Source organism: Trachemys scripta, chromosome 1 (assembly GCF_013100865.1).
Source record: "Trachemys scripta elegans isolate TJP31775 chromosome 1, CAS_Tse_1.0, whole genome shotgun sequence".
In the NCBI taxonomy this organism is placed as follows: Eukaryota; Metazoa; Chordata; order Testudines; family Emydidae; genus Trachemys; species Trachemys scripta.
In genome coordinates, this window is record NC_048298.1 from 122,797,824 (window position 1) to 122,815,506 (window position 17,683).

General features: G+C 43.9%; 1 protein-coding gene across 2 annotated transcripts in view; it reads right to left on the reverse strand.

Annotated features, from left to right (window-relative positions):
• Positions 1-14,657, reverse strand: part of KIAA0930 (KIAA0930 ortholog) — a 145,668-nt gene extending 131,011 nt beyond the window's left edge. For both annotated transcript variants that reach the window (XM_034783969.1, XM_034783959.1), the window contains exon 1: positions 14,053-14,657. In XM_034783969.1, coding sequence (XP_034639860.1) covers positions 14,053-14,197 — 145 coding nt within the window. In that variant the 5' untranslated portion in view covers positions 14,198-14,657. The remainder of the gene's footprint in view (positions 1-14,052) is intronic.
• Positions 14,658-17,683: the final 3,026 nt, after the last annotated feature.

Below are 17,683 nucleotides of genomic sequence, written 5' to 3' on the forward strand. Positions count from 1 at the left end.
TCTTAAACAGAGCCGAAGAGTCGGGGATGAGCAGAGCCGCCATTTTCCCGGACATGTTCGGCTTTTTGGCAATTCCCCCCAGACGGGGGTTTGACTGCTGAAAAGACGGACATGTCCGGGAAAAAGAGGACGTATGGTAACCCTATTATTTAGGATTTCTAAAATTCAACAAATTCGGAACCCTGATTGTCAATATCTGAAATCAAACCGGCATTTGTCTTCCAATAACAAGTAAAAAGCTAAATAGCAACAACTCAGATCCTGGGACATTTCAGAGGCATCTGAAGTGCATCTCATGGAGATCTAAAATAATTTGTTCACATCATTAATACAGATGTTCAGCCCACATGGAAACTACAAATTCCCGTATGCACCCCAGCCAGTCAGACCAAGAAAGAGCACTGTATAATGGGATCTGTGGTCTCTGTATTAAAGATGGAAATACCTGTAGTCAGTTCCCTTGTATGAAAATAAGATGTGGCCCTCTGGTATTCGAATGCGGTGCTTTGGTGGCACAAAGTTTGGGCAACCTTGTTCTAAGAGAAAGGGTCACTCTGTTCAGGCCTTCATTAATTAGAATGAATTTTCTCACAAAAACAACCCCTGAAACAGTCCTATGGCCAATGTAAAGCTGGACTCAGATTATATATGAATCTCCTCGGTTACACAGAGCTTTACATACAAGTTGCATTGTGATGAGTTTACAGTTTCATAAGATTCACCTTGGTCAGAAGAGCTTCACTCAGGCAATAGCTAATCATGAATGATCCTTCTGAGACAATAAACCTATCATCTCTAAACAGATTACTTAATTACACTGCACACCCTTCCTTATGGAACAGAGAACTGAGAATTTGATGGAATTTCCCAAAGCCCTTTAAGATGCACTTGATTGGATCTGTTCTGTGATGGGTTGGATCACAGAAAACCCCTTGGGTACTGCCAACTGATGTGCTTAGACTACCTCTGAGCCATTTCCCCTGCCATCTTGGGACTTCAGAACACTACCTGGTTTGAGCCAGACACGCTTGCCTGCCCAGGTCTGAACAACGTCCCACAAAAGCTGCAGGCTAAACTGAAAACAGCTTAAGAAGTGTTCCTGTCTCTAACACTCAGATGCCCAGCTCCCAGTGGGGTCCAAACCTCAAATAAATCAGTTTTACCCTGTATAAAGCTTATACAGGGTAAACTCATAAACTGTTCACCCTCTATAACACTGATAGAGAGATATGCACATCTGTTTGCCCCCTCCCCCCCAGGTATTAATACATACTCTGGGTTAATTAATAAATAAAAAGTAATTTTATTAAATACAAAAAGTAGGATGTAAGTGGTTCCAAGTAATAACAGATAGAACAAAGCGAATTACCAAGCAAAATAAAATAAAACATGAAGTCTATGCCTAATACAGTATGAAAACCGAATACAGATAAAACCTCACTCTCAGATGTTTCAATAAACTTCTATCACAGACTGGACGCCTTCCTAGTCTGGGCACAATTCTTTCCCCTGGTACAGCCCTTGTTCCAGCTCAGGTGGTAGCTAGGGGATTTCTCATGATTGCAGCCCCCTTTGTTCTGTTCCACCCCCTTATATAGCTTTGCACAAGGTGGGAATCTTTTGTCCCTCTCTGGGTTCCCATCCCTCCTTCTCAATGGAAAAGCACCAGGTTAAAGATGGATTCCCATTCAGGTGACATAATCACATGTCACTGTAAGACTCCAAGCCTTCATTCCTCCCAGTCTGACTTACAGGAAGGCCTGTAAGCAAACAGAGCCATCCATAGTCAATTGTCCTCGTTAATGTGATCCATCAAGATTTCAAACCACCATTAATGGCCCAACCTCTGCATAATTACAATAGGCCCCCAGAGTTATATTTCATATTTCTAGCTTCAGACACAAGAATGATGCATACATACAAATAGGATGACCACACTCGGTAGATTATAAGCTTTGTAAAGATACCTTACAAGAGACCTTTTGCATGAAGCATATTCCAGTTACATTATATTCACACTCATTAGCATATTTTCATAAAATCATATAGAGTGCAATGTCACATATTCATTGAAAAGAATGATGTTACTTCCACATACAATTATCCTCCATATCCATTTGAACAGGGGAAAGAATATCAACTCACCACTGATCATAAGGATTCTGAGGGCACTTCAGAACAAAGAATACTTACAGGATGGTTGGGAGCGGGTGAGACTATCCTGGAAAGCAGTGAATCTGAAAAAGATTTGGAGGTCATGGTGGATAATCAGCTGAACATGAGTTCCCAGTGTGACGCTGTGGCTAAAAGGGCCAATATGATCCTTGGATGCATAAACAAGGGAATCTCAAGTACAAGAAAAAAGTTTATTTTATCTGTATTTGGCACTGGTGCGATTGCTGTTGGAATACAGTGTCCACTTCTGGAATCCACAATTCAAAAAGGATGTAGATAAACTGGAGAGGGTTCAGAGAAGAGCCACAAGAATGAGTCAAGGATTAGAAAACATGCCTTACAGAGATAGTCTCAAGGAGCTCGCTCTATTTAGCTTAACAAAGAGAAGGTTAAGGGGTGGCTTGATTACAGTCTATAAGTACCTACATGGGGAACAATTATTTAATAATGGGTTCTTCAGTCTACTAGAGAAAAGTATAACTGTAACACAATTCAGTGGCTAGAAGTTGAAGCTAGACAAATTCAGGCTGAAAATGAAGTATACACTTTAATAGTGAGCATAATTAACTATTGAAACAATTTAGCAATGGTTGTGGTGGATTATCCGTCATTGACAATTTTTAAATCAAAATTGATGTTTTTCTAAAGCAGTGGTTCTCAAAGGGCGGCCAGCACATCCCTCGGCCCTCGCCGCTTCCCAAAGTCCCCATTGGCCTAGAGCGGCGAACTGCGGCCATTGGGAGCCCTGATTGGCTGAACCTGCGGATACGGCAGGTAAACAAACCAGCCGGGCAGAGGCTTTCCCTGAACAAGCGGCGGACCAGCTTTGAGAACAACTGTTCTACGATCTGTTCAAGGAATTGTTTTGGAGAAGTTCTACGGCCGGTGTTAGAAGGGAGGTCAGACTAGATAATCACAATGGTCCCTTCTGGCCTTGGAATCTATGACTCTAGAAGAACTGTCACCACGTCTGTTTGAGATAGATGAAAAGAAGATTGCAATAGGTAGGAGTTTGTCAAACTTTGAAAATCAGTTGACGTTAAGAAGCCAGGCACACAGAAAATCTATGGTGATAAATATTGTGCAGAGTCTTACTTAAAAGTGATACATTTGAATCCAACTCAGGTCAGTAGTAAGTGAGAATAAAGACACTATTATCTGAAACCTATTTGGTTATCGTGACACATCAGTCCAGCTCCTAGTGCATGTGTTTACATCATAAAAACTACCACCATGGATTGCACTTGTTTCTGGTAGTGTCAGCAGAGAGGCACTATTTTGAGTAGACATGGACAATGAACCACCCTCTCACTATTGGAGACAGTCCTTCCAAATCAAGGCTGATGCATGTTAGCAACGTAGGATTCTACTCTGGCCCATGTTATGCATGTTCCTTGGACAAAATGAAAATCTGTTTCCAAAGCTGTCAATCTGCCATTGTTCATGAGCAGGTTCCATGTTAATCCCATCTAGATTTCCAGGACAAGGCTCAGATGATGCCAAAATACTAAAGTACCAGAAAGTCTGGACTGATCTATACCTAGTCCAAGGATTATTGGAGAATCAGCTAAAGGCACAAGATGACATAAGCCATCATGTTCAACAAACAGTTCCAGAGGGTTGAGACTACTACACAGCACCAAAACTAGTGCCAGTCCCAATCAGTGTATAGTGCTTATATCACTAAGGGTACGTCTTCACTTACCGGAGGGTCCGGCGGCAGGAAATCGATGTTCTGGGATCGATTTATCCCGTCTGGTTAAGACGCGATAAATCGATCCCGGAAGTGCTCGCCGTCAACGCCGGTACTCCAGCTCGCCGAGAGGAGTACGCGGCATCGACGGGGGAGCCTTCCTGCCGCGTCTGGACCCGCGGTAAGTTCGGACTAAGGTACTTCAAATTCAGCTATGTTATTAACGTAGCTGAATTTGCGTACCTTAGTCCGAAGTGGGGGCGTAGTGGGGACCAGGCCTTAGTAAAGGGTGAAAGACTACAAAGTCCAACCTGATTAACCTACCTGCTGAGGGCACTGGACAAAGATGTAGTCATATCCTCTCCAACTCACCTCTGAATTTGGACTACTCTACTATATTAGAAAGCTTTCTGCAATGTTTTTGTACAAATGCTGAGAAACAAAACAACCCATCACATCGTGTTTTGTGACAGACACAATTAGCCATAGCTAGGAAGATAGTAGTATCACCAATAGCTGTGTCCTCATTCTATTCCTGAACTGCAGGCATGTCCCCATTAAAGGGGACAATTTCTTTTTATTACTAAAGTGGAGGTTAAGCAGCAGTAACATATTTCTGTCTTTTTGCAAAGTGACACATTCACCTTAAGATATATTTTTTAAAAACCTCCTGCTTCAACACAATATACTAAAGGCTGATTCATTAGTGTTTTGTTGTCATGTTTATATTATTTTAGTTTACAAAAATGTGTAAACAGACAATACTGTACATAGAAACAACCTATCTAAATACATATGAAACAAACAACTATAAATCAATACAGGCGACTTTAAATCTTGTTAAAATCTGTAGAATCTGTTTGGCCCACCCAAGGTTGTGTTTAGGTTTATGTGGCCCTCCTGTGTAAAGTCTGGCCACCACTGACTTACACAGTCATAACTGGAACAACAATCATTAATAACTTTGATTTATTACAACCCAATTTCTTCAATATAGCCTACGTGCAAGACTTCAATTAATTTACCTACATGAAAAGTTTCACCTGTCTGTATTTATTCAATTGCAGCTGAAGCTAGACAAGTGAGGGGAATTAACCACGGTAAAAATTTACCCCGGGTTGTGATAGCTTCTCCATTACAGACAATTTTAAATTCAGATTGGATGTTTTGCTAAAAGAAATGTTCTAGTTCAAATAGGAATTATTTCTGTGAAGTTCTGTGGCCTGAGCTATACAGTAGGTCAGACTAGATCAGGGGTGGGCAACCTATGGCACGTGTGCTGAAGGCGGCACGCGAGCTCATTTTCAGTGGCACTCACGCTGCCTGGGTCCTGGCCATGGGTCCGGGGGACTCTGCATTTTAATTTAATTTTAAATTAAGCTTCTTAAACATTTTAAAAACCTTATTTACTTTACATACAACAATAGTTTAGTTATATATTATAGACTTATAGAAAGAGACCTTCTAAAAACGTTCAAATGCATTACTGGCACGCAAAACCTTAAATTAGAGTGAATAAATGAAGAGTCGGCACACCCCTTCTGAAAGGTTGCCGACCCCTGGACTAGATGATCACAATGGTCCTTCTGGCCTTCCAACGGCTTAGTCATTCAGGACAAAAGAAAGGTTGATACATATGCTGAATTTCTTAAAGGACTCCATTTTTAATTGATGTTAATTGCTTTTTGAGTTAACAGACTCCCTTGTAAATTCTGAGAAAATTCATTCTGCACTCAGCGTATGTGCTCCAAATTCAGCGAAGATAAATTTAGGAAAGGGGATGTTCTGATGAGATGGGCCACATGCCACTGTAGGCAATTTTAAGAAAAAGGAAAAAAAAAGAAAAGAAACCAAAAAACCCAACATCTCAAGAGATATGTAAACAACAACAAAAAAGGACAAGATCTTATTGGTCTGAGACCATGTCTGTCAAGTTCCAACCAGAGGCTAATTTTTATGGCTGAGTTATAAACTCCCTGAAAATATTGGTTTGTAATGGAAAGCATGACAGGCCCATAACTACACCAGCATGAATGGGGCTCTTACAATAAACAAACTAAATGGAATTTTAAATGAACTGCCATAAAAAGGTTATTTACTTCCAAGGAGCTCAGCCCTGGAGTTGTACCCTGGATTACTATTCTCCATAACGCAGCAGCCAGTGTAACAAATAGATATAATCACCTTCCTGAGAGCCCAGGAGGTTCTTTATAGAACTCTTACAAGAAGGATTATAAGATGCAGTAAAGGGTGGGTCATGCTATGCTATGTTATGCTGGACGGCAACCTGCATTAAAGGCTTGATCCTGCATTGGCAATGGTGGGAGCAGAATTAGGCTCTGGCTTCGCACAGGGCCAGATTTTCAATTAGACACAGTAGGCATGTTCCTTGGGGTGCCGGCGTTCTAGGGGCCTCTGAGGAGGCAAAACAATTTTGGGTTAGAGCTCTGGATTGGGAGGGTTAAAAGTTAAGAGGGTTAAAAGTTAAAAATACATACAGCTCCCCCGCGGATGGCCAGGCTCCTGGCATGGGTTGGTGGCCACCCAGTGTGTGGGGCTGGGGCAGGGTAAGCGTCCGAGTCAGCCCACCTGGAGGTGCTGTGAGCCATGGCCGGGTGGGGCGGCTGCTGAAGGTGCTGGGAGTGTCCAAGACCCTTCCCAATCTGGCCACCCTGCTGCCTCTGCCCCGTGCCGGGGAGGAAGAGGTAGGGACGTGGCCGGTGCTCTATTCACTTGCATGGGCAGAGCCGGAGCATGACTGCTGCGCCAGGCTGCGGGAGGGACAGAAGACAGCTGGGGACCATTTGCCCTGGGGAGAGGTACAGTCAGGGCTGGCTCAAGCGTTTTTGCCACCCCAAGCGCCAAAAAAGAAAGAAAAAAAAGCCACAGTCAGCGGCACTCCGGCGGCAACTCTACCGCCGCCGTTTCACTTTTCAGCAGCAATTCGGCAGCAGGTCCTTTCCTCTGAGAGGGACTGAGGGCCCTGCTGCCGAATTGCCGACGTGCCACCCCTCTCTGTTGGCCGCCCCAAGCACCTGCTTGCTGCGCTGGTGCCTGGAGCCGACCCTGGGTACAGCCCCCCCCCTTGCGCCTTGCCTGGGGCGGGTGGGCTGTGCCCCAGCTCAAGCTAAGAGCGCTGTATGTGTCAGAGGGTCTCATGCCTTCCTGGGGAGGCCATGTTTATATTTCTTTTTGTTTCATGTTTTACAGAAAACACAAAGGTCAGCTATAGGCGGGGGGGGGTGGGGCGCGCTGAAGATGCTGTGCCTGGGGTACATAAGGTGTAAATCCATTCCGGGCTCTGCACAGCATCTAAGAGTTTTAAGTTCAGAGAAGTTTCCCAGCACTGTATGACTCCATCCGTTCCCAATACAGGATTGCCAATTTCAAGAGTTCAAAAATCATTAGATGGACCCCCCCAAAAATCAGGAGATTGACACAAAAAATCATGACATTTAAAAAAAGAAAAGAAAAAAAAAAAAGATTACATGGTGTATTTTAGGTCAATCTCCTGAACTACCCCTGCCCATACCCGGGATGTGTGCACGTGACAATCAGTGTTGCCCACTGTCCAACATGTACTGGATAAGGTGATTTTGGCCCCTGCTACAGGAGCTCTCACCCCCACATCTACCCATCTCCTGCCCAACAATTAATCCTGTCTCCTAGCTCCCCCACCAGTCCTGTCCCCACACAATCCTTCCTCAATTCAGTCCCTCCAGCTCCCATCATCACCACCCTATCAGTTCAGCTCCCTATCCCATGAACCCCCTGCCTCCTTCAGTTCACCCTCCCAGCACTCACCCCATCTGCTCAGAACCCACCATCAGCCCCCACCTCCTCACTTCAGCCCTCACAACCTCACCTGTGCTTCTCTTAGGGTTCTTCAGTGGGGTCCCCTCTCCCACTCCCCAGGCTGGCAGGGAAGCAGCCGCCCAAAGCTGATAGCCAGAGCCCGTGAGGAGGGGCTCCCACTGTCAGCCCCCGGCAGCGGGGACAAAGGAGGGTGACAGAAGGAGCCTGGCCACACGTGGCTGACTGCAATTTCTAAGTAAAACTAAGCCTCACTCATGATCTCAAGATAGAACTCTCAAATGTCAGGATTCTAACATTTGAGAGTTCTATCGTGAGATCATGAGCGAGGCTTAATTTTACTTAGAAATCATGTTCTCGTGATAAATTCACAAGAGTTGGCATGTCTGCCAATATTTCTACCCTCATCTCCTTCTCTACCTCCCCTTGTTCCCTTCAGTTTGACCAAGTTTTCTTCCAACCGTTCCCTTTCTCTGTCACCTACTTACACTTACTCCCTTCTTTCCCGACACCCATATATCTTAACAGCCTATCACTTAATGCATGCAAGGTTCCAATTTCCAGAAAGAGACCAAAGATCTACTTATTCAAGCCCTGATTCAGCACAGTGTTTAAGCACCTGCCTGACTTTTGAGCATGAGAATCACCCCACTGACTTCATACATTGCTGACAGGCAATTTTAAGGACGTTCAGATGCTTCTCTGAAGCCTCCAAAAACACCCCATGCACCACCAAGCCAAGCACATACCCTCCCACTTTGCCACTGTAACCCCCTATCCTGTTTTCCCCTCGTGAGTCAGAAGTATATGGGAGAGCTTCTGATCCTCCCTCAGTTAGCAGGAGACACAGAAAAGGGAAGGGTTCTCTAGCTCAGGGGTAGGCAACCTGTGGCACGCGTGCTGAAGGTGGCAAGCAAGCTGATTTTCAGTGGCACTCACACTGCCTAGGTCCTGGCCACTGGTCCAGGGGGCTCTGCATTTTAATTTAATTTTAAATGAAGCTTCTTAAACATTTTAAAAACCTTATTTACTTTACATACAACAATAGTTTAGTTATACATTGTAGACTTAGAGAAAGAGACCTTCTAAAAACGTTCAAATGTATTACTGGCACGCGAAACCTTAAATTAGAGTGACTAAATGAAGAGTCGGCACACCACTTCTGAAAGGTTGCTGACCCCTGCTCTAGCCCCTGACAACAGCAGGAGCAGGCCCACTGCATGATCCAGCCGCCTCTCTTCTAGGCCCCGCTACATTTAAGATTTAGTACTTTGGGAGAAGTTATTTTAGATTGTTTACTTGCTGTTGCTTTTTTATGGCTCTCTGGATTATCCAAGCATACACATCAACAGAGGCAAAGGAGCTCCTTGGGCCTTTCCCACCTTTGACCATCTGTGTATTACACTGGTCTATTATTGGTCAGCAACGGAGCATTTCATCATTACATTATTCAAATGTCTATTTCTTGTTTCCTAGCAAAAGTCATTTTAATTATAATACTACCTTATACTAAAACAATACCTTCCATCCCAGGATCTCAAATGCAGTACTTTCTTTAGCATATTGTAAGGTAAGTATTGTTAGAGGGGCAGCAAGGCACAGAGAAGTTAATCATGTTACCGAACTTCACATAAGATGCCATAGGTGAAACAGGAAACGAACCCTCCCAGTCCAGAGCTCTAACCCAAAACTGTTTTGTCTCCTCAGACGCTCGTTTGCGGCCAAATGAATGTTTCAAGGAGGATAAACATAGCAAGAGGTAGAGAAAGACTGGAGACAAACAACATGAGCCATGGAACTTTTCAACTCTGTGCTCCTGTTGACTAGATAAAAAAAAACCACCACAAGATTTATGCCTCTCCACCCACTCTGAACTTTTAATCAAAGAAGCTGAGGCAGAAGCTGCCACCATTCATGCTTTATTATCGAAGTAAAACATGGGGCAAGGTTCTTATTTCCCAAATGAAATAATTTTTTGCCACAGAAACACTCTAGGGAATTCCATTTCATAGCAAGCCTTGTGGTAGTATAATACACTCCGTGACTGGATAACGCCTTAACAGCCAATTGAGACCTAATTAGAGTGACATCATCTTCTCTACTACACAGTGTGATTATAAATCATGTATCTAGTCATTACTTTGGAGTGCAATACCAGGAACTTTTTGCCACACTTTCAAGAGTAACACACTCACACAACAAAGGGATGGATTCCCCTCAATATGGGGGAAGACACTTGTTTTAGGGATGTCTAATGAGAATGGATACAATATACCAACTGCAAGATTTTAGGAAGAAGTAATTTGCACTATAAAAACTTGGCAATAAAATCCAATCCAAAATTGAAAAGGTTTTGTTTCAATGAATAACACCATTTAACAGAGAGAGAGAGAGAGAGTCGAATTCTGTGAGCTATTATATAGTCTCGTTTTAGTCAATGGGAGTTAAGAACACTCAGCAATTTTCAGGATCAAGCCTTCGGGGACTAGTTCCTGAAATCAATGAATCAGATTCTCAGACAGGGTAAACTGGGATACCTCCAAATGACTTCAGTGTAACTACACAGATTTATAGCAGTTGAAGATCTAGCCCATTAGGACTACAGAGACAAGTAAAATGAGCAGAATTTGGCTTTTATTATGAAAGATCATTAAAACTGTTTCTTGAACTTTTAAATTATGGGGATTACACTTGCAATAGTCTAAATTCCTGACTTCTGAGATTTCTAATGGGATTTTGGAAGATTCATAAACAATAAAGGAAAAGAGGGAAAAAAAAGAACAGGAACTAATTGACAGTTAGTGACAAATGCCATACATCAAGCAACTAGTTACGATGCTTGAAATTAAGAGTGTCCTGTGCAAGGAAGCTTTTCAATATAAGAAAACTTAGTATACAATATGGTACATGTTTCACTCTATATGCATCCGAAGAAGTGGGTTGTAGCCCACGAAAGCTTATGCTCTAATAAATGTGTAAGTCTCTAAGGTGCCACAAGTACTCCTGTTTTTTTTGAGGATACAGACTAACACGGCTGCTACCCTGAAACCTGTCAATATGGTACATGGAGCATCCATTCTCTCTTCTTCCCGCTGTGCCCTGATGAGACTCCCTAAGCTTTGAGCAGCAATATATATGGAAGATTGGGCTAGCTCATGCAGCGCCATGGTGATGGAGGACCAATATCATGGCTATTTCAACACAAATATGGCATGTGGCAGGTCTATGCTGTAGGCCATTGTAGTTGTCCCACTGTTTGTCTGACTATAATTTTGCAGCCTGGAGTAAAGTGCGGAAATGCAATGTCCTAGAAAAAGATATAACCTCTCTATCAATGTATAACTTTGTAATCTCTCTCAACAAATCTAGACGTAACAGGAGTATCTCTATTGGTAGGATCACATTTTCAACATGGTGATTGAGCTGCACAATTCCCGTTAACATTATACTAACTAGTCCTCGCATGCTAACTTGCAAGAGTGTCCCCTTACTCATGTGACGAGCTAGGCAGGAAAAAGTTTTCGAATTGGGATGAAAAGTTAAAATCTCCAAAATTTTCACAAAGGTAGTTTGAAAACATTTTTGATTTTGGTCAGTTGAAATGTTTCATTTTGATTTAAACTATTATTTATTTATACTATAATTAGCTTAACTTTTGAAATGAAAAGCCATGGCAAGCCAGATAACTGGAATTTGTTGTTTAGAAAACATTGAGTTTCACTAGTTCCAAAACTCTTTCCTTCCCCCTCCTCCGCGAAAGTTTTTTCAAGTAAAAAAAAAAAAAATTGTCAAAACTGACCCTTTCCCAAGATACGTTTCCATTTCAAAGAACTGCATTTTCTGATTATAAAACATTTAGCTAAAAAATTCCCAACAAGTGCTATTCATATGATCAGCCCAAGCTCACGCAATGGGACTTCTTTCAAGACAGTGCTGCGGAATCATGGTGTTGAGGTTCATACTATTGCAAATGTTTCAATCTCCCTCCCACCAACTAAAAAACAGCATTTTGGCTACAACTTATAGTAATAAAAATGTTGACTTTTTTTTTTTTTTTTAAGTCCCCATTTTCAACAAATTTAACTATCAGGCCCAAAGTTAATTAGTAGTATCTTTTTAACTTTATACTATTAATAAATACGTAGGCCAAATAAAAACTCCAAAACACCAAATGCTGATCAGTAATTGTCCATTATTTCTATTACAGTAGCACCTGGAGGCTACAGTCAGGGATTGGGAACCCATTATGTTAGATGCTGTAGAAACATGTAGTAATGATTATTATCCTATTTATTTGTGACTGCACCCACTTATGCATGAAGCACATACAATAAGGGATGATCCCTGCCCCATGGAGATCACAGCATAAGGGCAGATGCACGCACAGGTAATACAGAGGTCAGGGAAGAGGAACGCAAAAGGGATTTTCAATGCAAGTCAAGGAGATTCACTATAAGTAGCACAATAGAAGTAAGTATTTAAGAAGGACTTAAAAATGAAGAGTGTTGGGGCCTTGTATGTGTGCTGAGGAAGGTCAACCACACATCTAGGCCACCTGGAAATAAAAGAAGGCCGTGAGTGTTTCAGAGACTTACAATCTAAAGCATTGATCCTGTAGTGCACTATATACTGACACAGGGACAACCACATAGAGCTCATAAGAGGATCGGGGCCAAGGTACAAATACCGTTTCAAGATAGGTTTAAAATAAGGTTGAAATAGTTTTTCATATCAGGAACATCTGTTGAATAGCAGCTGTTTTTTCTTTTAGTCTTATTACTCATAATACTGTATGGTTATAGTTTCTATCCATTAACCTAACCAGATTCCAATTATTTCATAATATGAGAGACTTAGGTTAAGGAAGAATTTCACTGCATTCAAGTTTGTAGGTTACTCAGATTTCAACCCTGGACTCTTATTTCACAACACATTTCCCCAGTAACCGGATTAAGCAATATTTATTTCCTCTCAAGTAACATTAGCTCTTTTCAATATTTACTTCTTCATCAATACTAAGTAGCTAAAAATAGGGAAGAAAATCTTTTGATTAAAAAGAAAAAAGTCATTGTGTTATTACTAGACCTGGCAAGCAGTATGAAATCACTTACTCAGAAAAGGGAGGTGTCTGATTCATACAGGAAAAAAAGCTATATAAAAAGGATCAATCATTTGACAGCCATGTGATCTCAAGAACCGGAAAAAAAAGTATATATCTGGTATGTGTTCCAAGATCTAGGAAAAAATATTCATTTTAAAAAATTAGTTTATCCATATTGTGCCTTTTGACCATTTTCCTCCAAGGGCGTTTCAGACAATAGAGTGAACTGATCTCTTTAGTTGTTAGCCTACTTAGACTAAAATTAGGCCCATTTCTGGAACAATACAATATCCCTAGAGCACACAACAGGTTCCCAGTAGCAATTATGGCTGGCAGTATGTTACAAACCAACCGACTTTGATTTAGTCTCCAGGCTTTTTCTGAAAAAAAGGCTCCTGCTCCCACTGCAGTCTGGAAAGCAATGGCACTCAGCTAGCTTTGTTCATCTTAAAGCTTCCATTCTTCCAAGAGATAAGAAGATAAACGCTGTTTCTCGGACTCTCTTACAGATTGCAGTGGATTGTTTCTACAGGACGTGATTATCTCATCACTTAACCAATGCATATACAAAAGCAGATACCCTATTATCAGAAGAAATGGGTCTTTCGGTTTCCATTAACCACCACCCAGTGATAGAAAAAAGGGGGACTGGAGGCAGGGGAGTTCACAGACGGATCAGGTTTGTGTGGTATACTAAGCCTACGGAAAACACACACTACACTACACAACATATAGTAACAGGTTTGAATTACCTTACTGCATCACAAGGAATTACTCAATATTAGGCCATAGTAATAAGCCACCAGAAACACTCCCTCCCCCCGCTCAGCCTCTTTGTACCTGTAGGAAATGCTCCACCGAGCAGACCCACTGCTAACGGGGACCTACAAATATCCCGATGCTAGAGGAACAGAAGCAAGCGCTGCCCTTTCTAACCTGCCCTAGCCGTTAGCAGGAGCCCTGGCTATTATGGTTAGCGGAGGGCTTCGCATGCCGGACGAGCAGTGGGATCAGATGGGGGAGACTCAGCCCGGGGCGAGGTGCCAAACAGCCCCTGCATTCCCCGCGCCTCGCGGGTGCACTCGCTCCGGGGCGGGCGGGCTGCAGGAGGCGCCAGGCAAAGGGCTAACTTTATTCCCTCCCCCGCGGCTCGCTCTGCGGACGGGAGCTCCCCACCCACTCCCTTCCCCTGGCTCCCGGCTCGCTCTGCAGGGGGAAGATACGAGGAGGCGGCGGCAGCAGCAGCCACCCCGCACCCCCCGGGACTCACCCAGCCCGCTGATCTCCTGGCGGATGTTAATGCGGTTCCTCTCCTCCACTATCGCCCGCAGCATCTGCTGGAGCGATCGGTCCAGGTCTCCGTTCTCCTCCTCTTCTCTCTGCCCAGCCCGGCCGAAACTCTTGAGAGATGCCATGCTAGGGCCACCGCAAATGATTTCATCTCAGTCTGCCTCCGAGCTCAGACTGCAGGACTGCCCCCTCCCCGCCCCACCGCACCGAAAACACGAGCTCCTAGGCAGATAATGGGGGCGGCAAGAGACTTGCGGGGAGTAGGGGGGCCGGATGCTTTTTGGTTTTGGAGACGAGAATGTTTTAAGAAAATAATAATAATCCCGATCCTGCCGTTGGCGGTGCTGCTGGTGGGGGAGGGTTATTCCCTTTGTAATGCCAAAGCTCCTTGGAAAGTTTCCGAGTCCTTATCATCCACCCACTGGAAATATCGGGTTTAACCCCGCTTCTTGCTGGAGATCGATTGCAATTTGCTCCAATTTACCTAGGAGGCACTTCCGCCTCCCATAGCCGAGGAGCTGGGGCTGCTTGCCTATGACACTTCCTGAAACAAGGAGCCAGCAGAGGCGATTTAAAGAGGCATCAGGCAATTCCCCACCAATGACCGCAAAGAGCGGATGTGTGACAAGGAGAAAGAGGGCGGGGAGTGCTGCAGGGTGGAGCTTGTTTGAAGTCATCATGACAAGCTGAGATCCTCCCCCCCGTCTCTGTCTCTCTGCTTGTGCAATTAACCATATGCATGCATATAGCTATAGAAGTAAAGGTGCTGGCTCGAGATAGTAGAGACCCCCCCCTTTGACTGCTTCTTGGCCACTAATCCATTCCTTTCAGTACTTGTTCTAACATTTCCAAAGCCAGGGCAGCTTCAAACAGTTATTTTAAAGCAAACTGTCCGTGGTTTTCTCTGCGTCTCTGTCCTGTCTGTTCAGTTTAGGCCCTGTCTACAGTTGGAAAAATCCATGAAAAGGGCTGTCAGCAAGGGGCCAGCTAAACCTGGTGTTTACCTGCAAGCTCAGCCAAGGCCAAACTGTGTTCAGCTGCACCGGTTCACTGATAGGTTTTGAAAGGGCGCTAAACTTAGGATCCATCTAAAGCTGAATTTTCCATCATGTTTTAACAGGTTAACTAACAAGATGGCACACTCCAGTTCTTGTTATTTTGTAGTAGACTATAGAAGCCCTAACTATGGACCATGAACCCCATTGTACTAGACGTTGTACAAACATGAAACAAACAAACAAACAAAAATCCCTGCCCCAAAGAAATTACAATCTAAGTATAAGACAAGACGACAGGAGCCTACAGGCGCACCGATGGGGGAGTGCAAGGAAACAATAACACAAGTAGTCAGACACTGAGCAAACATGCAATACGTGTCTGTGTCCTATCTACTCTAGAATTTATAGTCTTTGTCGGTTAACATGTTAATTAGCACATGTTAAAACACAACTAAACATTCAAGTGTAGATATACATGTGGATTATACCTAAATTGTGGATATTTCAGTACCCACTTCAGGTGCCTCTGTTACTGACACCCATTCTCAGTCAGTACTTTTGCTAGTCCGGACAGGGATTACTGGCCAATTGACAGAATTCAGGGCTCTGTAAATTAATTTCCTGGCATTAGTGTGAACTAGCGAGTTTCTACTGTGCATACTCACTAGGGACTAGGAGATACCTCTCTGAACTGTGAATGTTGTAAGTTAGGCCTCAATTCTGCAAAGATTTATGCACATGTTTAACTTTCAACCTGTTAGTCGTCCCAGTGTAAATCTTTGCAGAACTAGGGCTGTGTATTTCATACACTTGTAAGCTGTTCAGGCCAGGGGCTGTATTTTAATCTATGTCTGTACAGTGCCTAGAACACTGGGGTCCCATCTCAGTTGGGACCCCTAGGCACTACTGTAATACAATTTATATGGCCGTCCAATATCTTGACAGATGAAAGGAGACACAACAAAGTCGGTCTGTCAGTGGTGCTTAGCAATGATACGATAAAAAAGCCCAATGCACAAGCAGCAAACCTTCCCACAGTGGCTACAGGTCCACGCACCAGATGGAAGTCGAAGCATACTCTGCTTTCTGGCTCATTGCGGGCCTCAGCTCTCCGTGGTGACTGTACCGGCCTTGACCCGGCTTCTCCAAACGGAACGATTGTGAGCAGGATTTTCCCAGTATTTCTTGGGGCCTTGCTTGTCCTTGTTGCTGTATGGGAGCTTTGGCCTTCCTCTGCATTGCAGGCGGTTCTAAGTTGGCCACAGAGCAAAGCCTTCGGCAGACAGTCTTGAGGCATGTGCTCCGAGTGTCCCAACCAGCAAAGCCTGCGAACGTCCAGCACTGTGCATAGACTGTAGGCCGGTTCTCTCAATGATCTCGTTATTGGTGACCCACTAGTACCAAGTAACTCCAAGGATTTTTCTAAGACAGCGGAGGTGAAAGCTGTTCTATCCCTGCTCCTGCTTGCAGTACGTGACCCAGCTTTCACAGCCCTAAAGGAGGGTACTAAGGACACAAGCCTGAAAAACAAATACCTTTGTGTTCAGGGTTAGCAACTTGTTATTCCAAACACATAATTAATACAAATAAATAAATAATATACTATCAAGGTCTCCTGAGATCCGGGTAGCAACAAGGAGGAGAGCACAAGGGCCCTCTGCTTCAGGTATGTGGGTTAGGGAGTAAAATCCTCTCAATAGGGCAAGGTCAAGCTTCTGGAAGCCATTAAACTGGCAGCAGATGGAGCTGGGGTGGATCAGGGGAGAGCAGCCCAGCTCAGTCAGTCCCTTTCTTCTGGGGACACCAGTGGGAAGGGACAGGACCCACTCAGAAATCCAAGAATAATTTCTCCTGGGGACAAAGCTGGCCCACTTGAAGCTAGAAACTAGCTAGCAGCAGCTGCAGCTGGTGCACCAGGCAGGAGAGCACCTAAGCTAGGACACTCCAGAACCCAGACCTTGACCCTAGTGTGGCAGTAGCCCAGCAGGCGCTTTCACTGCTGCTGGACCAGATCACTGGAACCTGGACATTATCCTCTTTGTCCAGACAGCAGAAGGATCAGGGGGGCCCAGTGCCTCTCCACCTGCCCCCAGACACATGGATGGCAGAAATCCACCCCTTATGAGTTGGCTGTGGGCTTACATTGCCAGGTGCCTGATCAGCAGTTAGCCAGATGTACGATGTGAACAGTCTTCGCAGTCCTGGAGGCCCCTGACCTACAGGTGCAGAATGTTTTCACAATGACATCCATAGTTAACTGTGTGGAGTGGGATCACAGCCTCAGTGCATTAGGCACCATGCAGACAATCAACGAGGACTGTCCCTGGCTCCCAGAGCTCACAATATAGCTATCTGACTAACACTCTTGAAGTTCAAATAGCCTTTTGTGAATAATTTTCTAAACAAAATTGTTGTGTCTGGTATCGAAGAATTTACTTGTGAAAACATTTGATCATTATCGCTCAGCTCAGTTTCTCATTTTCTCACTCAGTGAAGTTCTCCCAAGTGCCGAAGGTCATCACAAGGCCTATGCACCTCTCATGTCCTACTTCAGACCTACTTTAACTTAAATGAGACTTAAGGGGGTCTTAAGGCCTCATGAGAGAGCATAAT